This window comes from Acanthopagrus latus, chromosome 9, assembly GCF_904848185.1.
Source record: "Acanthopagrus latus isolate v.2019 chromosome 9, fAcaLat1.1, whole genome shotgun sequence".
NCBI classification, from domain to species: domain Eukaryota; kingdom Metazoa; phylum Chordata; class Actinopteri; order Spariformes; family Sparidae; genus Acanthopagrus; species Acanthopagrus latus.
This window is the reverse complement of record NC_051047.1, coordinates 21,221,027-21,243,270: the sequence shown is the minus strand read 5'-3', so window position 1 is coordinate 21,243,270 and position 22,244 is coordinate 21,221,027. Positions and strand designations below refer to the sequence as shown.

General features: G+C 40.3%; 1 protein-coding gene across 2 annotated transcripts in view; it reads right to left on the bottom strand.

The window, feature by feature from the left end:
• The window catches only part of thsd7ba (thrombospondin, type I, domain containing 7Ba), a 166,079-nt gene that overhangs the window by 62,197 nt on the left and 81,638 nt on the right, over nt 1–22,244 (bottom strand). For both annotated transcript variants that reach the window (XM_037110810.1, XM_037110811.1), the window contains exons 8-12: nt 14,506–14,697; nt 11,932–12,163; nt 4,797–4,912; nt 3,355–3,487; nt 1,463–1,566 (exon numbers count right to left, since the gene is read on the bottom strand). In XM_037110810.1, the coding sequence (XP_036966705.1) occupies nt 1,463–1,566; nt 3,355–3,487; nt 4,797–4,912; nt 11,932–12,163; nt 14,506–14,697 (777 nt within the window). The remainder of the gene's footprint in view (nt 1–1,462; nt 1,567–3,354; nt 3,488–4,796; nt 4,913–11,931; nt 12,164–14,505; nt 14,698–22,244) is intronic.

Below are 22,244 nucleotides of genomic sequence, written 5' to 3'. Positions count from 1 at the left end.
CTGCTGCTGGAAACATTGAGATAACAACAACACAGCGAGGCACTCCGCCTCCCCCTCATTTTCTTTGTCTCAAAAAAAAAAGGCGAGAGTTAAATTTGCTTTCAAAATAATTCACTAATTCATGTGTAACCCAGACAACTTATTAAAATATAAAGGCCGAGGACCATATTTATTTTTCATACTGTATTTCGGTGGACTGTTGGAACGATAGGATGGTTTGGATCGCAGTATAATGGCGATGTTTTTCTATTCATTCAATGAAGAATCTATTAGTCATGATAATAACTAATGGGGAGATAGTGTTTTGTCCAAGGCTTAACTTTTTTTAAATGTTTTTTTTTTTTCTTTTTTCTAAATACAGTTACCATCAGCAACATCTGCTGATTTAAAAACACAGCCGGTCTGCACTTAGACTTAAGGCCCCAACTTAACACCAGGACGAACAACTTTTCAGAGGAAAACTCTGTTAGGTGGTTTCATTAATTCGGGGCCATAGACGAACCACAATATGCTTTACTTTGGCCTGTCAGGTGTTTTTAAGATAAAAAAAAAGCTCCTTAAATATACAGAAGAGTATTAGGGCCAGGGATGAGGGGAAAAAAAAAAACAGAGGAGGATGTTTTTTCTTTATTTCATTATGCACTTCAAGAAAATAGTCGAATAAACTTGAAAATATAATTCCGTGAATGAAGTCGAAATGTCGAGAATAAAGCAAACTCTTCTGGTCCCCCAAATCCAGTTAGGGGAGCGACCTGCCAGCGACTGCCAGCTATGCATTAGTCATGGTTAGTTGGGATCCTAGTGCCACTTTGCATCTTAACAACACAATACAATAAGTTTTGGCTCTCCAAGGGGAAGGGTATATAGGAGAGGATTGTATATAATTTCTGTTCATGACTCTGCTCTTGTTCTGTTCTTAATGAATGAATTGTGTTATGTGAGTTTATTCTTGTTGTTGTACTGCACACTCTCTCAGTATCAGACTTTATAACCCCAGATTGTCATGCTATGAAGCATGTATTTATCGTTTTGTCTGACACCTCTGGTGGGTGAAATAAACAGGCTGTTAAAATGTTTTTTAAAAAACTTCATTGCGCGAGTCGGTCCGCACAAGTGTCTGCGGTTATTGTGTGCATCAAGGCTGATTGTTTCTTTCGAGCGGCTGAGATGTGTTTTGTGGCCATCAGACTTGCTGGCATTCATTAATAAGAAACCGGCGTTGTGAGATGTGATCATCAAGACGACAGACGTAAAGGTTCATCTCGTTCCACTCTCCGGACAAATTGCCTCTGTCTTTTATGTTTCCATCACTTGCTTGTTAAAGGAGCAGATCTGAAAGGGCTATTAGGTCTCATTAAATAAGGGGAGTAAATAGATGGAAGAGCAAAGCTTAAATGGCGATATAGCAGCGGCTGACAAGTGTAGCGATTAGAATAGTTCGACAATGAAAGCAAACACCTGCCTCTTGTTTCCAAGCCTTTCCCGCAGGCCTCCCCTGGTCCAGGTAAACCACGTCGAACCGAATCTGGAACCAGAATACAGCTGTGCCACTTGTGTATCCTCCACCTGCACGAAAACATACAGGGAGAAAGACTTAGGAACGGTAGTGTGTTATTACAGCTTCATTTACACAGCAGGGAAAAAGTCCCCCCCCCCGATTCAGTTCTGTGCTCAGTCTGGACCATGTATGTATGTATTCATTGGACACACTTAAAGGAACTTACAATCATAGTTACCCCCCCCAGCGATTACATCTATATGTTTCCTTGAAATGAACAGCATTTATTGATAGATAGATAGATAGATAGATAGATAGATAGATAGATAGATAGATAGATAGATAGATAGATAGATAGATAGATAGATAGATAGATACTTTATTGATCCCGGAGGAAATTCAAGAATGTGGAATATTAGGGAATTAATATTGATTATCAAAAGGTAGGTAGACACCGAGGCCCTTTATTTTAGATGATAAACAATAAGTGGTGAAATACAAACTGCACTCATTATATAAAAAAGCTCACCATTAAAAAGGAAAAAAAATGGTCTCAGTAAGTAAAGTAAAGCATTATGCAACATTTACATATTCTAATTTGTTAACTGGATAATGTTTATTGGACTCTACCTACAGAACACTCTGCTTTTCCAATTTGCATAATGTTATTCTAATATAAGCCAATTCTTAAGGGATCTTTGTTTATTACCAAATTCACATTCAATACTGTAAATACTTAATAATGTCCATGTCAACTGCTTGAATAATACTCAGAAAAACTTGCAAAAAGCTGGAGGTGATCTGTATTTTTATAAGCTTTTAATGATTAGCCGATTATTGATTGAGTTGGTAAGCAGCATGAAACGGCCGGACAGGCAGCCTGCATGAGTGGCGCTGAACTGCCCGCGACTGCCAACAGATGATGACTTGATTTCCTGCTACGAAAGGGAAAATCACTGTTGTGTATATACTCGCCATGTCTGTGACATATTCTACAGATACAGACACTGAAACATTAGTGAAAGGCTGGTATGGTGTCGATGTGACTGTCTGCAGGTCGTTTTCAGGTCTGCCTATGCTGAGAACATTGGCGTGACATAAACCATAAATAGGTGACACATGCATGAGCTGCCTGCCACCAGCTGTTTGGCAGCTCCAACCTGTTTACATGGGCATATTAGTGTTGTATTAGTATTAGAATATGACTTACAATGCTTAAGGAGACCATATCATAAGAGTATTCAGTTTTGTGTGTCCCCATATACTGCCAAATGACTGAGAATGTTTTTTATCCTGTCATGTCAGAGTTTTGTTTAATCTTTTATTGACCAAGAAGTTGCATAATTACACACTGTTACTTCCTCATCACACAATAACTATCAAAGCTGTCAATCAATCAATCAATCAATGTCAATCAGTGACTTTCCTAATAACATTAACAGCAATAACTGATATGATTTAGAGTTGTACAAAATGGGCTTGTTATATTCTGACTGCTTCGTTGGTTGTGGCAACGTTTCCATGTGACGTTGTTGCAATACAGATTGTGTCGCTGAACACACACATGCCTCCATGTTTAACCATAATAACATTACACTGTGAGCAGCATGACAGTATGTGTCATTGTCATGGCGTCTGTTCTTAAGGCCATTATAAAATAACATCTAGACATCTCGAATATTTCCAAACAATAATTTGCCCTTGGGTGCTAGTTAATTTAAAAAAAAAAGAAAGAAAAAAAAAAGTCCAACACAGTCCACTTTCTTCTCTCTTGGTGCTATTGTACAGCTGGTCTACAAAGACAGCTCACCCTTGGACAAGAAAGGAAAGTGGTTGGTTATAAATTATGCTTTTACCTATACACTGGACATACAGGAAGTGATTCACACTCTCTTTCTTCAAACAGGGTGTCAGGGCACTCTTGACCTCCATTAGCAGACCTCTGAATAATGGTCCTGTATCGCGACTGCGTGGCGGCAGTGGCATTATCTGTTGAACAAGAAACACAATCTTCACTGAAAGGATGCATTAGTTGCACTGTTGAATAACAGGGAATGTTTTACGGGAGGAAGAGACAGTAAAATGATACTGGGACAAATGGCTGACATATGTAGTGTGAGTGAAGTCGAGGTGAAGTAGAGGAACAATACCACCCGTGCAGCCTGACATAGCTATGAAACAAATCATTTCAAAGTTGAACTGATCCTGATTAGCTTGCCCTTGTGGCTGGAATGTCCTCCACTTCACTGCAGTCTGTTTTCGGACACATCACATTGTAATGGCTTCATTTGGCTCCCGCTCCAAGGCTCATTACACAACACTAATTACTAAACATCGAAAATGGTGCAATTAAGAAAGTGATTACATCATCAGCGGACCCAATGGACTACAGCATATTTACAGAGACGAGATGGCTGCACACTTCTTTAAAAAACAATTACATACTTTTTGATTTCCAAAATACTTACAGTACACATATTGAAAGCCATTAAATATCCATTTTCCTCGTGATGTGTCAGCTTAATGTAATGGACAGTTAACACTGTCATTTACACTTAAATGTAATCATTGAATACACCACAGACATTAACTGAGAGCACAACATTTTCAATTTCCAGTCTCTGATGACACTTACTAATACATATATTACACGATACAGTAAGTACCTCGTACTTTTTTACTCATACTGTGTCCTGCTACTGTAACAACTGTAGATACAACAGTTCAGTTATATAATGTTCAGAGCTGCGACTATCATTTTCATTTTGGATTAACCTTCTAAACAAAGGAAAATAGTGATATGCAAGTTATATTAGAATTGCTTTTTTGTGTGACCAACAATCCAAACCCCCCCAAAATGTAATTCTTACTATATGAGAAACAAAGCAAAACTGTCTGGAACAGCTACGTTTTTTGAAATGTTCTTGAGAAGTTAGTCATGAATCATTAAAATCCACTGATACTTAGTCAATTAAATAATCCAGTAACTGACTGACCATTCCAGCTTCACAAAGTGCCAGGTACAGGTATGTAGTCAGAGGGTAACTCCAACTAAACTCTCTAGTTGCTCAAAGGAAGTGTGCTGGAAGTGTGGGTGTAGGTATAAAAGGCACATATACCGTATGTTTATATAATATGTAATGTGTGCTATTATGTTTAGGATTGGATTCACTCTACTGCTAGCATTTCTCAGCATTTCTCACTTACAAGAAAACTTCATTATCGCTTGTTAGCAATGGATATCTGACACATTTTCTAAAGGTTGTCAAGGTGTCAGACAGTTCACAAGCAGAGCTACCTGGCATACAGGTTGCTGGGCAGGCTGTCCATTCACTGAAGGGTGTCACGATGCAGTCTCTCTTGCAGGGAAGCGAACAGGGGCGGATGGTTTCCGGACGAGCAGAATCTGAGCACCTAAACATACAAACAAACAGTGGTCTTAAATTCTCCTCATCCCCCAGGCCATGAATGATAAACGCCCCGAGTTGCCCCGGTAACAGGACAGGGCAGTGAAACAACTGCCCTGTCCTTGACAGCACACATCTCCCCACAGAAAACATGATTGATCACATGTCCCCCTGCCTGCCCGCTCAGGCAAAAGGTGGACAAATATAAAAATTTACAGTTTTCTCACATGTTCGGTTGCATCCCAGGGAACAAATATTGCTCTGTGAAAAGAAAAATCCTCCTGCTATTCAAGTGCATAAGTGCCAGTGTTTTATGGTTCATTGTCAGGTTTAAAACCCAATTATCTTAAAGCTGCACTAATAAAAATGTTTTATATCAACAATAGATCAAATAAACTATGTGTAATATGAACAGGGTGTAGGCTTGTAGTGATGAATTATCGCCCGGCTCTGCAGTTCCTCCCAGCTCTATTAAGCCTCTCAGTCTGTTTTGGATCATTTTTGGATTTCCATCTCCCTCCCAACTTCATTCTCATAGACCTCTTCAGCCACAACAGGAAATCTGGTTTAAGGTGATATGCTCTGACAGAAAACCACTGTGCGATAACACACAATTTCTAAACAGCAAACAAAGGAAGGGACGGGTTGAATATTTTGTGCAGGAGCATGTAAGAACTAAGAGCCAGGTGTTTTTCTCAGACTAAAAAGAGACTAAAACAAAACTAAATCATACAAATGGATGCTGAAATTGCCGCATTTAATTAAACATATGAAATATTGATACCATGTTAATAATTTGAGTATAGTAACATCTTCTGAAAAATCCAGTGGAGATTTTTTGACCTTGTTCACCTGCTTGCCTTTACACTTGCAACTGACTCGTTTATATTAATTGTTCTTCATTTTTTTCATTATATTTACACAGTCATGGTTAAAAATCTCTTCACCTTCCTACACGTATCATTTGAGGGTCATTAGACCTATAACACACAGTAAACAAAGGTGAAGATAAGATTTGATGGCCAGCATTTATTTCGAAGTGAAAATCAGCTCTAGTCAGACTGCAGTCAGATGTATTTAGTCAAAAAACCCTTAAGCTATCACTTTGTTTTCAAGGGGCCAACTCAGAAAACCAATTGGAAAATAAAAAAAATCTAGAACACAACACAAAACTAAAGAGTTACAGCCTGAGGGTAGACATTATCACAAGATAAACTATAGAGAAAATGGAGAAACAGCAAGTGACTGAGAACAAATGCAATTTGTTTTCCGATAAAAGAATAAAATATTTTTTAAATAAGCCAAATGAATACAGAAATTGAATAATGTATGTCCAGGTAAATTAGCCCGTTTGAGGTAGCTGATCAAAACATCTTGAAGCATGAGGGCCAATGATTTTCTTAATAAATAGCATAATAAATAGTCAATAAGCATCATGCAAGGACTTAAGGAGGGCCTTGTAACCTAATAACCAGCACTTACTAAAAGGGATCTCAATAAAGAATTAGCATAACGGTGGTGAATGTACAATAGAGGTCATGGTAAAAGAACTCAACATGGAACACAACAAGGAAAAATGCTGATTAAACACACATAAAATTCATTAAAGGATCATGTGACTCGTATGACTTGTAGTATGTTTAACTAATTCTAATCCAGAAGATAAAAAATCATCACTCTCTATACGTTACTCTCTACTCTATCATTATGTTTCCTTGTGGCTCTATCCCCTTTGACTAAAACAAATTGCTGTAGAGTAAATTCAAGATAAATGTCTGTCCCTAACTTCTCAGGCATGTTTATCGACCGCGTGAGTAAAGAAGTGTTTTGAGCATCAGGTATTAATCAGAATCTCTCATGATGATTGTTTCTGTTGGGTTCAGACACCAGTAATTAATTTATCATGGTACATCAACTTTATAAGGTGATGACTTGATAAGGTTGATGTTGGTGCTTTGAGCTTCCCCCACTGCCCCCAGGGTGCCAATAATTAATATGATAACTAAGGTTTGCATTTCTAACAAATTACAACATTCAGTATATCAGTTCTTGCAGATGCAAAGATGCGTTATGCATGACGTGGACTGCATCTACCAAATTCTTTTCTGGGACTGTGTAGCTAAAAGTAGGGGAAACAAATGTAGGATCAGTTTAAACAACCAGGTGAGTGCATTTATCTCTCCATATACATGTGCAGAGCAGCCGCAGAAGTCTTTTGTTGCCTCCGAGGAGACGGAGTGTTCTAGGACGAAAAATCAATCAAAGTCCACAGCATGGCTGCTAATTAAACCTGAGAAAAGTGAGGATATGCAAACTGTTTACCAATGAATCACTCCTGCCACACCAAGGACACCGTAACCAGGATTCAAAGAGGACTTCACAGACTTTTACCAATTTTCATTGTTGTGGAATAGAAAATTAATAATGTATTTCGGCTGCTACACATCTTGTGGAACATGTCTGTAATGTATCCCGTGGCTGTGTTTCATTTTGTGCGTCGTGAAACCTTGAAGTGCTGCGGATTAATGCAGCAACGTAAAATCAAATAAGTCTGAGCTTTGATGTCTTCATCAACAAGCAGCCACCCCCCCCCCCCCCCCCCACACACACACACACAGACACACACTACAACACATGCACACACATATATACACTCACACACACACACATCACATTTTTTTTTATTTTTAAAGTGAGTGACTGCCTTTGCTCGACAACTAGATCCAGGTCTCACTAGAGACCCAGCATGGTGCCACATCCTAGCAACTGCAGAAAGCCAGCATGCACAGGAATGAGATCAAAGTATGCCAAAGCATAAGGAGGCAAGATACATAAAACCCAACCTTCCTCAGCTTTATCCCTCCTCTTCTCTCTCCATCTTTGCGGTGATGCATGCCAGAGGGCATGGCAACGTAACAGCAGCTGAGGGAATATTGTGTGGTGCGCCAAAGTTGAAGGAATCAGACTTGCAGTCTCGGGGTTGGGAACCTTAAATGTCTCTCATACGCTGCTGACTGTCTCCGTGCAAATACCAAATTCCTCATTTTCATACAATTACAGGTTAATATTTTAGTTTGAGTCAGTATTGATTTACTGTTTCAGCCCAGAACCAACTGCTGTAATTTGTCTGCTCTCAACATAATTAATACAAAAATCATAACTCGGAAAAATAAATGAATATTAAAGCAGCTACAAGGAGATGTCATTTCGTGCTGAGTCTGGCAGCCCATGTGGACAAAGGCGCTATGAGCAGCTCTGGCTTGAGTCTGCCTTAACATCTTGATCTGGCCAGCATTCACATTTGTTTTGGAAGCGAGTGAAAGCAGGACGCCATGTTTGATGATGTTATTTTCCTTTATGAAACACAGGTGTTTGGAGGATGAGGTAACATTAAATAGCCTCAAATATCCATTTAAAGGTTATTTAAGGTTAAAAACTATAATATGACAACTGTGAAACAAAACAAACTTGTCAGACTCAATTCATCCTTAGCATTTCATTGTTTTGTTTTTTTTAGCAGTGAGCTAATCATTAACTAAAGTTGAACTAGCTATAAATGTACCATATATTAATGTGGGTTATTTTTAAGTGTTACCAAAATAGTTTTAATTATACGACTTATCCAACCAGGATAAGTCGGAATCCCATCCGGTGACAGGCATTAATTAAGAATGGGCTGTAATCGCTTCATAGAAATAGACAGCCTTCTTGCTGACAGTCTTGTTTGCTCATGTAGGTCATACAGAGGGCTCAGTATTAAATTGAGACTGTTTCATAACCAGTTAAAAGATCCTTGTAGTACTCATTAGAGTGCGTTGTTGGAGAAACGATCATTTAGTCCCCATCTATAATAAAGATTGCTGTACGTCGCACACTCATTTCCACCGCTTTCGGCTCGTTAATGAATATGTTATCCTCGATGTGTAACAAAGGGGAGCAGAAATTAAAGTAAAAATCAATCCGCTGTTTTCCTGGGGGCTCCGTAATGATTCCGAGAAACACCTACTAACCTTTCATTGAGCCACTGCTCACCGCGGAGATTATTGCCAACCATGAAATGCTCAGATGTTTACTCACTTAGCTGACCCTTTCTCAAGCAGCACAACATCAAATGTATTGAGGGCGCATCTGCTTCTTGGATGGAAACAATCTGGAAATACTCAGCACAAACACATTTTAAAATAGCGCTGAAAATGACCGAGTGTGAACAGTCTCCTGAATGTAGGCAGCATGCTAACACAGAGTATCTGTCGTCTGTCTGTGTGTTTTATATGGACACAGTCGAGCTTTGATCGCATCTCTGCACATGAGGACAGAAGAAAGGCCCGGTCACTCGTTACTGATAATCGAAATCAACTATGATGAGCAGCAACATGCAGGGTTATGTGTTAGGCGCCGTTGCATTAAATGAAGGCCCTGCTGCTGGATATGAATAGCGGAGGAGCGATTGAATCCACAGCGTACTGTACAGGCGAGATTTGTCGGGGAAGCAGAAATGACAGCTTTCATTAAAGCCTCTGCGGCGGGAGATAGGGCGCTCATAAGAAAAAAAGCCTCCATAATCCACTTTATGGCCCTGTCAATAATAGATCGAGCTAAAGAAGGGCAAACTTTGTGAATTATTTATAAATCTATCTTCCTGGTGTGGGCTATAACATCATTATGGTGACAGCACAAAAGCCCTTAGCAGTGTTTGATATTGTATTGCTGAAAGAAGAGTAGATAATGGCGGAGCATAAGCACAATGAATCTCAGGTTCGCATAAAAAAAAAAAAAAAAAAAAAAGAATCCTAAACAAAAGCACAGAAGAGCTCAGTGTACAAAACTCTGGGGGTTACGTTTCACTGTGCATCGAGTCCTCTGGGTCATTTGTCAGCAAGTAAGAGCATACACTATGCATCTCCAAGGAAGACGCTTTTTTAAAATGATTTTCTCTGTGAAGGAGACACGATCACCTCTCAACTCCTCCGTCAGATTTTTTACAAAGCTTTCAACTCCTCATCCATGAGTTCTCCACATGTGTCTCCTGGGAACCATTTCCTGGTATCTTAAACCAAGCAAAGCAGCGGTGTCAGATAAGGATATTAGAGGAAAATACTCTGTTACAAAGTGAAATTCTTATCCTTGCATAATGACTCAATGCTGACATATGATTCTAGTTATAAGTCTCCCATTCACTTCTTTTGTTATGGCTAAGTGTCAGGTTACTTTGACACATTACTTAAAAAACACACCTAATGTGTTCTAGGCCCCGTTTTCAACAAAGCAAAGCTTGATATCCCTTTTGGGCGCAATAAAAGACAAATCGGTCTATCTGCAATTTGAAACAAGCAGATGGGGGAGAACATTTAACAAATGGGGCCAGCATGTACGTAAGTGCATCTGGCTCAACACCATCCAAAGGTAAACGAGAGGGAGAGTCGTGCACAGGTATCGATTCGCCTCCGAACAGATGCGGGAAAAACATGTCTGCAACCTAACACATCCAACTGTAAAGACACAGTGCTGCCCTGAAACCCACACTCCTCATACAGAAAAACCACTGAACGTCTGAAAGGTTAAAAAAAAAAAAAAACATAACAAGTGATATGTGGGTGACAGTATTGCAGGACTGAAGTACACATTAATAGAACTGCTGTGACATCGCAGTAACAACTCTTCTGGTGGACAGCTGGTGGTGAAGCACCTCTGCCACAGCGGTTATGTTTTCATCTTTCCGTGTGTGTTCGGCGTGTCGGCTGGTTCGTCAGCAGGACGACAGAAAGGCTACCGACCAGATTTAGGTGAAACTTGGATGGACGATGGGTCTCGGCTCCTCATAAACCCCAATCAACTTTTGGTGCGGATCTGGATAAAAAGGATATATCCAGGAACTTTCTCTTCATTCAGGCCTACTTAGGTGACTATGGGTGAGAACAATTAGATGAAGACCCAAATAAAAGATCCAAGACCCAGCAGGTTTAGTTATGTTTTGTATGATATTAGACTAGTATTGATTGAATTAAAGGACACCGTTGGGCCTCGGAGATTGTACGCATTGTACTGAGTGCTGTTCTAGTTTTACGTACTGTGTTGCCTTGCGAGAGTCTCTGATACCACAAAATCTACCCAACAGCATGAAACAGAACTGTGAATTGTGAAATGGACTTTTAGGACATACTGGGCTGCTTAGTTACCTTGTTTTTCCATGAGTTGTATGAGCAACAGTCCATTATGTTTGCCTTTCAGCTCAAGTAGAATGTGATAGCCACTGTTTGGTCATCTATAATAGAATAGTAAGCATGCAACCAGGCTTTGTGATAAACAACGCGCAACGTAGAAACCCCCCCATTACGTGTGGCTGTGGGTTTTTGGCTGACTGTGTTGTCCTCTGGTTCTGCTTACCATCATCAACCAAGAAGGGCGGTCCATCAGGACCAAAACCTCACGCCACAAGAACAGTTTCTTCCCGTCTGCTGTCAGCCTTATCAACAAGGCCTGAATCCCCCCTGACACTCCTCACACTCCACCTCTACCACTGACTCTACTGTCACACTGACAGCACCATAACTCTATGCGTTACATTAACGCTCAGCTTGAACTTCCTGTTCATTTGCGCATTTTCATTTGCACATCATTCTTGTAATTGTTCACTGCCAGCTGGTCTGCTCCTTTTATCCTTTTACCCAAAAAGCAGATTGTGTATATATATTTATATTGTATAGTTATATTTTCTACTTTTTAAAATAGTTTATATTGTTAATGTGTTATATTTTCTATTCTTTAAATAGTTTATATTGTTAATTTGTTATATTTTCACTTAATAGTTATTTGATGCATGCACCAACATCACCACAACAAATTCCTCGTATGTGTAAAATCGTACTTGGCAATAAAGCTTTTCTGATTCTGATTCTGATTCTGAAACACAAATCAAAAACCATTACAAGCTACCATCTCACCGCTGTGGTCCCCAACCTGATGTTAGTGAGATGTGAAAGATTTAAACAGCCATTTTAAAAGAATAAAACTACCCGAAACTTCTACCTTTTACTGATGACGGGTCCAACGTTCGCCTTCGTGCAGCTGACTTTGCGGATCTGAACGCCCACTGCACAGGTAGGGGTCCCATTCCAGAAGCTGGTCCCATTGAAATCCATGGAGGCATCCTCAATGCAGGGACCCCAGGCGGAGGCCTCCCAGTAGAACACCACACAAGGGTGGTCATTGCAGACTCTCCACTCCTCCAGGGCTGACGGAGCCGGACACTCTTTCCCACCTGGACACCAACACACGGGACAGAATCACAGAGTCAATCACAGTCACAGCGTTTTCCTCGCTGGTTCAACAAGACGACATTGTTATGCTGGGCGTGCATGTGATTTGCACAGAATGGACAAATAAACGTCCCCCTCAAGTAACAGGCTGTAGTTAGTCGCTGGAAGTCAAGTGCTAATATTATCACTGGCTGCTTAGCGGCAAAAACAAATGTTTGTTCAGGTTAGCTGAGCAGAATCATTACAAGTTAACACTTGCAGAAGTTTGTTTCACGGATGAAAAGTCACGGTGAGGTCACCAAGACACAACGCGGGGGCCATTTTAAACACCGCCCTCAGCTACACCATAACAATCCTTTCCAGCCCCTGCTCCCTGGATACCACGTGTCATATTTTTAGTCTTTTTTTTAAGGAAAAGCATACTCATCTCTTCTATATGAGTCCTCACTGACAACACTGAGAGCACGTAATTTGTATAAACGTCTATTTTTCACTAACATGGTGCAGTAAGGTATCACGGCTATAATAATATCACAGTGTTGTTAGTGCTGTGTGACTTTTTCCTCTCTGCAGACGGGTGACACTGTCAGGTTCATTGTAACCAAGAAACTCACAGATAGAGCGCATATACCTTAAGTGCGAAGAACAACGCAATATGTGATCACGTGGGAAATTAGTCATCGCAACTTAAGGCGTATTCATACTGTGCCATCTTTCAGTTCTGTGCACCGACAGCCTCGCTGTGTTGTGCTATTTTTACATTTTGGTGTTTCGTCTGCATTTTTTTTCCCCCAATGGAAGTAAAAGCAAGGAGCAGTCTGCACAAAAGTAGGATCATAGGTGTCATACGGAGAACAGTAAGTGCCCTAAAGTGACTCGAAGAAGGGGCGAGAATGAGTTTGTCACTGAACCAAGACCGAATAAACACCTCCAGCTCCCAGTCTGCTTTTGCATTCTGTAGTTTTCTCTACTGTCACACAGTCTTAAAAAACAAGCCGGCCATACGAGCAAAGATACAGCACGCGGACACACACACACACACACACACACACACACACACACACACACACACACACACACACACACACACACACACACACACACAAACACACACACACACACAGCACCTCTGCCAGCGAGCAGATAGCCAGCAACATAGTAATAAACAACACAGTTTGGAACCTGACTTAAGCTGTGAGATTCTTTCATCAGCTGTTATTGCAGATATGTGTTTGGTTACAGGGATTAATGGGCAGGAGCTGGCTGCCAAGGCTCTGCTGTCTGACTCAAAAAGAAAAAAAAAAAAAAAACACACTTGCAGAAAAAATGCTGGCCAGAAAAAGAGCCCTCGATAATGGATGGTCAACTCGAAACCTCAAATGTTTTCTCAGATGAAAAATGTCTAAATAAGACTCCATAAGAAGTCCACAGAAACAACAGCCAAGGCAAACCCACAGTGTTGGTGAAAACATTCTGAAAAAAAAACAAAAAACAAAAAAAAAAAACTCTGGCTCAATCAATCTTTATTCTTTATTTTTTTATTGCTGAGCTGAACTTTGAGTTTATCTATGGGTTTCTTAGTTGTGTTTCCCGTTGACAGTACAACACATCCTGCAGTTTTTTGAGTTCTCCATTTTAAAAAGAAATCACAGTGCAATTTGTTTTCTAACCACATGCAGCTTTTGCAAATTAACTTAAAACGATTTTCAGTGTTTTTCAGAAGTCACGGCTGGCATCTAGTCTGTCTACTTCTGTAGCCCGGTAACACAATGATCTGCTGTATATATTACATTAGAGCCCGAGGATTTAAAAAACTACTCTTACTGTGTGTTTTATTTCTGTCCCTCTTAACCTCGTTGCAGGTTAAGTGGGACAGACTTGTATCTAAATCTTAGTACGGGTATCATTGTAATGCACAATATGCAACTATTTCCATTAAGGGTCTCTCTCAGAATAGGTCACACGAATGAACATAATCACTTTTATCACCGCGGCTAATGAAAATCTATCTGATGTGACTCCAGGCACGAGTGTTCATGGTCATGTTTAGCTCCTTCTTAAACTTCCTTCCTCACTCTCTGACTCTGACTCTATCCCAGAAGTCATAGAAACAGGCTACCAAACGAAACACACCGCTACCTTGTTGGAAACATCTGGGATGATGTAAGTAGACAATCCCTACAAACACAAACGCTGCACGTAACAAATGTCACAGATACAGCTGTAATCTACGTTGCATAATCTTAATCAATTTTACCTACAGACATCCATGCTTCATAACCAGAAAATGTAGGAAAACTAAGACAACACACCAATACATTGACATAGCAGCGAGTTCCTTTACCTTTCCCTGGGAGGGCCAGCACCGTGCGAGTGCGACTCTGTCGGCCCTCTGCGTTCTTGGTGGCACAGCTGTGCGAGCAGGCCGACCAGGGAGACCAGGAGCCGACCACACAGTCTGCAGAACAGGCAACCTCGCAGGCCACTTCTGCGGGGGGAGCGTCGCCTTCACAGTGGGCAGCGGACACCTCTTCCCCTGTGGAAGACAAGTTGCGATACCAAAATTGAAAAGGAGCTTTTAGGGTGAGGTCTATTACACCTCGATGCATCTTGACACGATAAGACAGCAATCAGATAGCGACGGAACGACATTTCAATCCAGGTAAAGGATTAAAATGAACACGGGAAGCGCAGAGAATGTAGAACAGTATGAAATCTCATATATTCGGATTGATCAGATGAAAACTTGCAGAGCAGCATGTGTCCACATAAAAATGCACATGTGAATGAAGCCTGATTAATTGTGATCTGAACACACAAACAACCCTCCGGGAGCAGAGCGTGGTTTCATTCTGATCACACAGACGGAAAGTGTAAAAGCAGTTCTCATAGAGTGCAACTAAAAATATATGCTCAGCTACTTTGACATGCAAGGCCTGTAACAGTTGTCTTGTTTACTGTTTTCTGAAAGGCCTGTATTTTTCTTTCAGGGGATGTGGTGCTGTTGAGGCGTCCAGTTCTGACACGGACATAGATCAGGATGGGATGTTATTATAATCCGTAGCTTGCTGTTGCTCTTAAGCGTTGGCAAAGTTTACCAAATGCAAAATGATTTGGATCTTCTCAGAGAAACCGAATCTCCTCTCTGAAAAAGAAAAGATTCACACCAAACTTGAACAGTCTTCCTTCTTGCGTGTTCAAAAAATTCTGTCAAACACAATTAGAATTTCATTTCATCCAAAAAAATAAATAAAATAAAAAATTATAAGGCCATCCCATTGGTATTCTGAGCAAGTTTTAAAAGCCATCCTTGAGCCTTCATCTTGCAGTCATGTTATGAAATATTTATCACAGCTCCCAGTTAACTCTTGGTTGGGGAGCGAGACAGCTAAAGGAGAGACAGAGCCTCTTTCTCTTCACTGTACTTCCATGATAATGACTCTCTCATTGTGTGATTAAAAACTAAATTGCAGAAAAATACTCTCACATGAATGCTAATGACTGAATAATACCCCCAGAAAAATACCGTCCTGTGATTTTGTTCTAGTTGGAGTTAGCCGTGCCACAGTTTCCGCTGAGGTCTGTGTGTCCAGGAGAAAGAGAGATCAATTTCAGAAAGCAGGCATGCCAGCAGCAGCCGAGGCTTTGTTTTTTTTGGATGTACGCTCACACACAGCAGTATCATTAACTTGGTTGAACTCTGCCACTACATCATGGAATATGGTTTAACAATAACAACCCCGGGGCAGATTTGTCATCAATTTGTCTTTTTCTTCCTTTCCAAATGAATACCCTTGATGCGGAGGAGCGCGGTGGACAGCGAGAAACCTAAGTATCGCCTCATCAGACAGATGTGACACACTCCCTCGGGGAGTCTGAGAACCTTTTCGTCCGTAAAAGTTAAAGCACCAGAGATCTCCAAACCATCAAAGTATATCCACTGGGAGATATTAGTCTGCTAGAAGTACTGTTAAAGTCCCACTGGCTATGCTTTGCATTATACCTTTTATTAGTTTAAATGCGATTAGACGGTAAGATGAGCGCTCTGCAGTTAACAAACTATTCTCAAACAGTTTTGGAAGTTTGTATTTGTCACGTGTCGACATTTCGACATGAGCACATTACATTCACATTGCATGTTCCTGTCATGTCAGCAGGCAGCTGGGTTAAGCAAGAAAGGTTGTTAAGCTAGTGACTGTAGCTCCAGGCTGCATTTTCAACATTTTGTAAGTGTGACACCAATGAATATTTTTATCTCAGAAAGCCTTTGGACAATTTCCAACCATGATCTTTGTAACAAACCTGGATATTTTTTAACAGGAAGCTGGGACATCTCCAGCTGCGTTGTGCCTAAACCTAAGCAGACCGTAAGCGCTGCATTGCCGCAACTTTTTTGGATGTTTGGATCATACTTTTCCATCCCTGATACTGGGTTACATGGTTAGTATAGTGACGAAGTTAGTGTTATAAAATACAGTAAAATGACATTGAAACTCTGAAAAATAAAGAGAATTATTATAATACACCAGCTGAGCAAAGATCTGGAGGCTGCGGCACTTGAACAAGAACTGCCTGTGCTCATACTTTACATAATTGTTTTGAACTGGCAGGGCAATTTTAAGCTGTGGGAAATACATTGTATTGGTTCACCATGGCTCCCACCCGGGTAATTATTTCAGGCGTCAGTGCTTATACAAAGTAAGCATAAGAGGAAAAAAGGTAATACGCAGTAGGTTCTGTGAATCAACCCCTGTGACCCATATTCAGAGGGACAGACACAAAGTATTTTTATCTTTACCATCCATGTAGTTTCGGTGAAAATGTGGAGATAACAGACTATTTTGCACTCGGAACGTGAAAATGGACAACGAGATACAGCGTGGCGGCGTTTAAAAACTTTAAATTGGTATTTCCAGCAGAAAGTTTTATCAGGTTGGGCAGGAAACATTCTTTTGCTTGTATTACTTTCACAGGAACGGGTGCAGATTATCCGTTTGTCAAGTAGAGGAAGTTAAAACATTGCCAAAATGTTCATGGTTTAGCCATCTTTGCCAACATTTGAGAGAACAATATTTTTGGCACTCTTTCAACAATGAGGTGAAGTGAAGTTTACAGCGTTTCATTTCCTTTTCGTCTACAGCATTACACATTCAAACTGTCAAATTGATACTATTCAAAAACACTGCAGGAGTGAGTAATTCACTGTACCTACAAAAACATTTCAATGATTTCCGAAGGAAACATGGAAGCCAGCAAATATCTCATGAGCTCATTTTTCCCTCGAAAGGTGTCGTGGAGTGGCGCAGTAATGGTGCAGTGTGTAGGATTCAGGGAGATCTATGAGGAAATGGAAAATAATATTCCTAACTATGTGTGTGCAGTAGTGTGTGGAAGTAATAATTGCTTTTTTCTTTTTTTTTCTTTTTTTGGTGGTGGTGTAACACTGAGCCTTTTATATCTACTGAGTGATCAGGTCTTCAACTAAGAGGTCAGCCATGTTTCTATAGTACCCAAAAACAGACAGAACACTTGCGCTCCAGAGAGGTGTTCAGTCGGTTGTGATCTCCAGCCACGCAAATGTGAGAATGGACCTCTGACCCCTAGCCAAGCCAAAATATATGAAGCTATTTCAACACATTTACAAATAACATGCATTGGTTGTAGATTCAAGAAATGTATGGAACAATGTGGGAGTATGCATTGCCGCACAGAAAGACAGCAGTTTCCTCGTGCTCCAGGCTGATTTTTATGAATTGTTTAGATGTGTAATTGCCGACGGTGGAAGTGTTTGCTATACTATAACAAACAGCAGACAAATAAGTAATTATTCAACAATCCCTCCGCTTGAAAATCACAGAGGACTAATGAATATGTTTGCAAAAAAAACAAAACTAACAAGAGCACCACAAAGCTTTGCCTGCTGGAAACGCCGCCTAAAGAAAAAAAAAAAAAAGAAATGGTATGATAACATGAATCCAGAGTCACACACTTGTCTATGTGAGTGACAATGTGTGTCTATGTGTGCGAGTGTGAGACTACATGTTGGGGGGGGCTCTGCAAATAGATGGCTGCCCTAGGGGTCCTTTTGCATTATTAATACAGGGATCTGTAGTTGGGGTTCTTACTCAGATATAATACCACTGCCTCCTGCATACAATTTCAACATGATTTCTATTCTGCTCACCCACCCTCCAATTAATCCTCGTTGTTATTATCCCAGGTAGATAGATATATATATAAAAAAAAAAAGAAAAAAAAAATACAATCCTCGCCTTTGCTTAAAAGTTAATAATCACATCCACTACGTGCGGCAGCTTTTAAGACAAAGCCTGTGGGCTAAAGCAACAAGGCAAATTGGACAAAATCGCTGTGAATATATCAAAGTGGGCTCTGACAATCTAGCCCAGGTCACTAATTAATGGTTTTACTGTGTTAGTCTGTCAATCACAGAACTTCACTGTTCGAGGCAGCTTACCAGTCGAGCAGGGATAGTTCAGGCTGATGGCAACCGCACTACTGACTTATTGTTGTTGGGCTCGGAAATGTCTGTAGGTTTAGGAAGGTTAGCCAGCATGCATCCATGAGGGGTTACATCTGTCATGTCAGCTGTCAGTCACAGGTGCACTGAGTGTGTGCTGTGGTTGATAGTTAGTCCAGGAAATGGGGCTCACTCCTCTCGTGTGAATGGTCGCCGTGCAGCGAGCAGGAGCTGTCAAAACAACTTTACTCCGCCTGAGGCAAAAAGCCAGTGGGTTACACTAACACAGCATGTTTTTTTAATATTAATTTTTTTTTATTTTGCCACAATTTACGGCCCAATGAAGTTATTGTGGAATGCAATAAGTGCCCATTACCCTCCCTGCGGGAGACACCTTAATACTTTTAACTCATTTTGCAACAACTGTGGATGCAGCTCCCTCCAGCTCTAAACTGCATGCATGGCAACTTCTTCTTCACATGGCTAACATGCACAAGTGGACGATGACAAGGTTCAAAGACTGAATGCTTTAGCTTCTGCATTATTGACACATGATAATATGGGAGGGTTTTCATTGAATGGATAAGCAGCCTAACTCTCTCTGCTGTCAACATAAGATTGGCCTTAGGTCAGTCATGACCCAGTCAAGCTAACCGACAAACACAAACAAAGTGCAGATCGGATCCTCAGAAACTTGCATAGATACATTTTTCACAGTTATGGCTCAATCTTCAGTAACTCTATGAAAGATTTATTACTTTACAGCAATACCTCAAGAAATAAGGAGCAAAAAGTAAAACAAAACAAAAAAAAAAACATACAGCCAGACAACTTATCTGCCAAGAGAACTGCTAAATCACACTTTGACAGTTGTGCCAGTGTTAATCAGTGTCAGTCTCATCATGTATCGACAGGTACAATTAAACAGGTCATCCACACTAGTGACTAACAGTGACACATTCCACATATTCTGAAACACACCACAGGTAATTTAAAACATATTAATTTCAGCAAAAATGATGCCTTCGGCATGAGGTGCAATGATATTAAGGGTGTCTGTGCATGAATTGATGTGATCTAATTTGTAGTTACTGCATTCTTTAGTGGCTGTATGCAGCCACTCGAGTTTGCCGTGTTCTTCGAGGACTATGCTTCTATCTACACACCCTGAAGCTGAATGGCAGATGGCAGGAGACAGGTGAGGGGAAGTACATAGAGACTATGTGATGCGGCAGACTGATGCATTTTCATCTGAAAAGTTTTTTTTTTTTCTCTCAGGGGTAGATCCCTCTGGGTCGTACTCATGGCCAAGAACCAAAATGTCCTCCAACACTGGGCCAGTCTATTTCATTTCATCCACCCCTGAGTGGTTTTAAGAATTACCGTGTGTCGTTGCTAAAATATAAAAGCTGCCATTTAGGCGACAGGGAATGTTTTCTGATTGCTTGAGCAGTCGTAGATAATAATTTAAATAGCCATTAGATCAACTTTGCTGGTAAAGTGCTATCCATCACTTTCCCAAACTGTCCTCAGCCTGAGTTTTCAGGCTTGAAATGCAGAGTAGCGTTGAGAGAGAAATTGGAAACCAAATGCTTGCTCAATCAGGGAGTAAAGTGGAAAAAAACATTACATCTCTCTCGGGGGCCTGTTACTTGACTGAAGCTCACAATCTGAGATGGTGCCTGCCACTTCAAACACCTACGTACCTTATTACAGTAGAGAGTAAATATGTGTTTACATCAACACCAATTTTATTCTTTGTAAGATCGTCATCCAACACACATGCACATTGGAAGCATTTGCAAATCCGTGTCCCAAGTGACTCTATACACTGAAAATAAACTGAAGTTAAAAGCATGCTCCTGGAGCAGTGACTTCCTTGAAGCACAATCTCTAATCTGTATATATATATATCTATTTACTTTAACACCTGAACACTAAAGAGCTGGCAAAGCAAGCAGACAACTCTATCAATAACAAGTAACAGGGAAATTGGTGTAAATGTTGTCTAAAAGTATAAATGGTAGTCGTATCTACTCACTGTATTTGAACCATTTATCCTTAAATGGTAAAGTGGTTAAATAGACGGCTGAAAGTAATTGATAAATGGCTGAAATCGATATCCCAAAGTAATGGACAATCAGTTGAAATAGCTATAAGTCTTAAATGGTGCATAAAACGCAGTTAAAAGTAATGGATAAATAGCCAGAAACAGGTGAAATAGTAAGCTAAAAGTCATTGTTAAAACGGAGAAGCACTTAAGTAGTGGACAAAGGCTTTAAACTGTTGATACATAGTTAAAACAGATAACTCTAAGTCAAAATACTTAGCTCAAAGTTATGAATGAAATGGCTGAAATGTTAGATTTCTGAATGAAATGGCTGAAATGTTAGATTTCCACCTCCCCAAGTGGAGAGCAAATCCAAATTTGACCAAACTCGACTGTATAAAAAATTAACATCTGGTTTGAAATCAATTCGAATGAACAGATTTAGACATGATGGTTTGTACTGATAAAGGGTTACTTTTATTGGAATTCATCCAGTTGGAGAGGGCAGTTTGGATACAGCAGAATAAAAGGATAGGAGCCAATTTCCCAATGTATGGTGAAAAAGTAAGATCCAAAGATGAAAATGTTGTATGAATTTACTCATGACTGGATCATTGGTTAACGCAGGTTTTGAGTGAATGAGCAAGGAAGTTTCCCAAACTGCCGACAGGGTGAAACTAAATCTTGTTTTTGCAAATAACAAGATAAGGTGAGGTCATGATGAGCTGGACTGCAGACAGCCTGTTTTTTTTTTGTTTTTGTTTTTTCAGACACCAATCACATCTCATCCATAAACATCTTAAATGAACCGAGGGAGCTGAAATTAATTCAGACTTTAGAACAAACATTAGGTCGGCTAATTTACGGCATGATTAGGAGGGACGGCGAGCTGCTTCCACTGACAGACATGTGCATCTGCCAACATCATAGCTGCTCACTGTTTATCATTGAGAACAATCCTTTCACCTTTCCAGATGTGTCACTACCTCTCTTTTCTCTCTCGCCTCTCCACTGTCCTGTCAGCTATTTTCTGCACCTTCGGGAAAAAGTTCAAATGATTGAAGCCAAGCCGAGAGCGACTACAGCATGACCGCAGGTATTTCATTCTTCACCATCATTCTGAAAATATTCCTGCCATAGCATCTTCGGACACCCGTGGCTCTCTCCACAGAACTGTAAAGTACTGTAAAAACATTATTGGAATCTCCTCGCCGACACCACAGGCACCCAAAGATGTTGCGGATAACGCCACTAACAGTCCACCTCCAGGACCGGATTTAGATCGCTTCGATTGAAGCTGCCTTGAAAACATCTGGGATGAGTGATGGCTGATAACAGCCTGCTTAAAATGTAAAATGCACACGATAAAACATTCAGTCGTTAACCCAAATCTTGATGCATGCTGGACATTAGTGACTGTATACACCCAATACATCTATTTTTTCATTTAAAACTATGACAATAACAGTAACTGTCAACGTTTGTTTAACTGATATAATCCGACTGTTATGTTTCATATTAATTTACCTAGTCCATATTAATACTGATGGAGAAA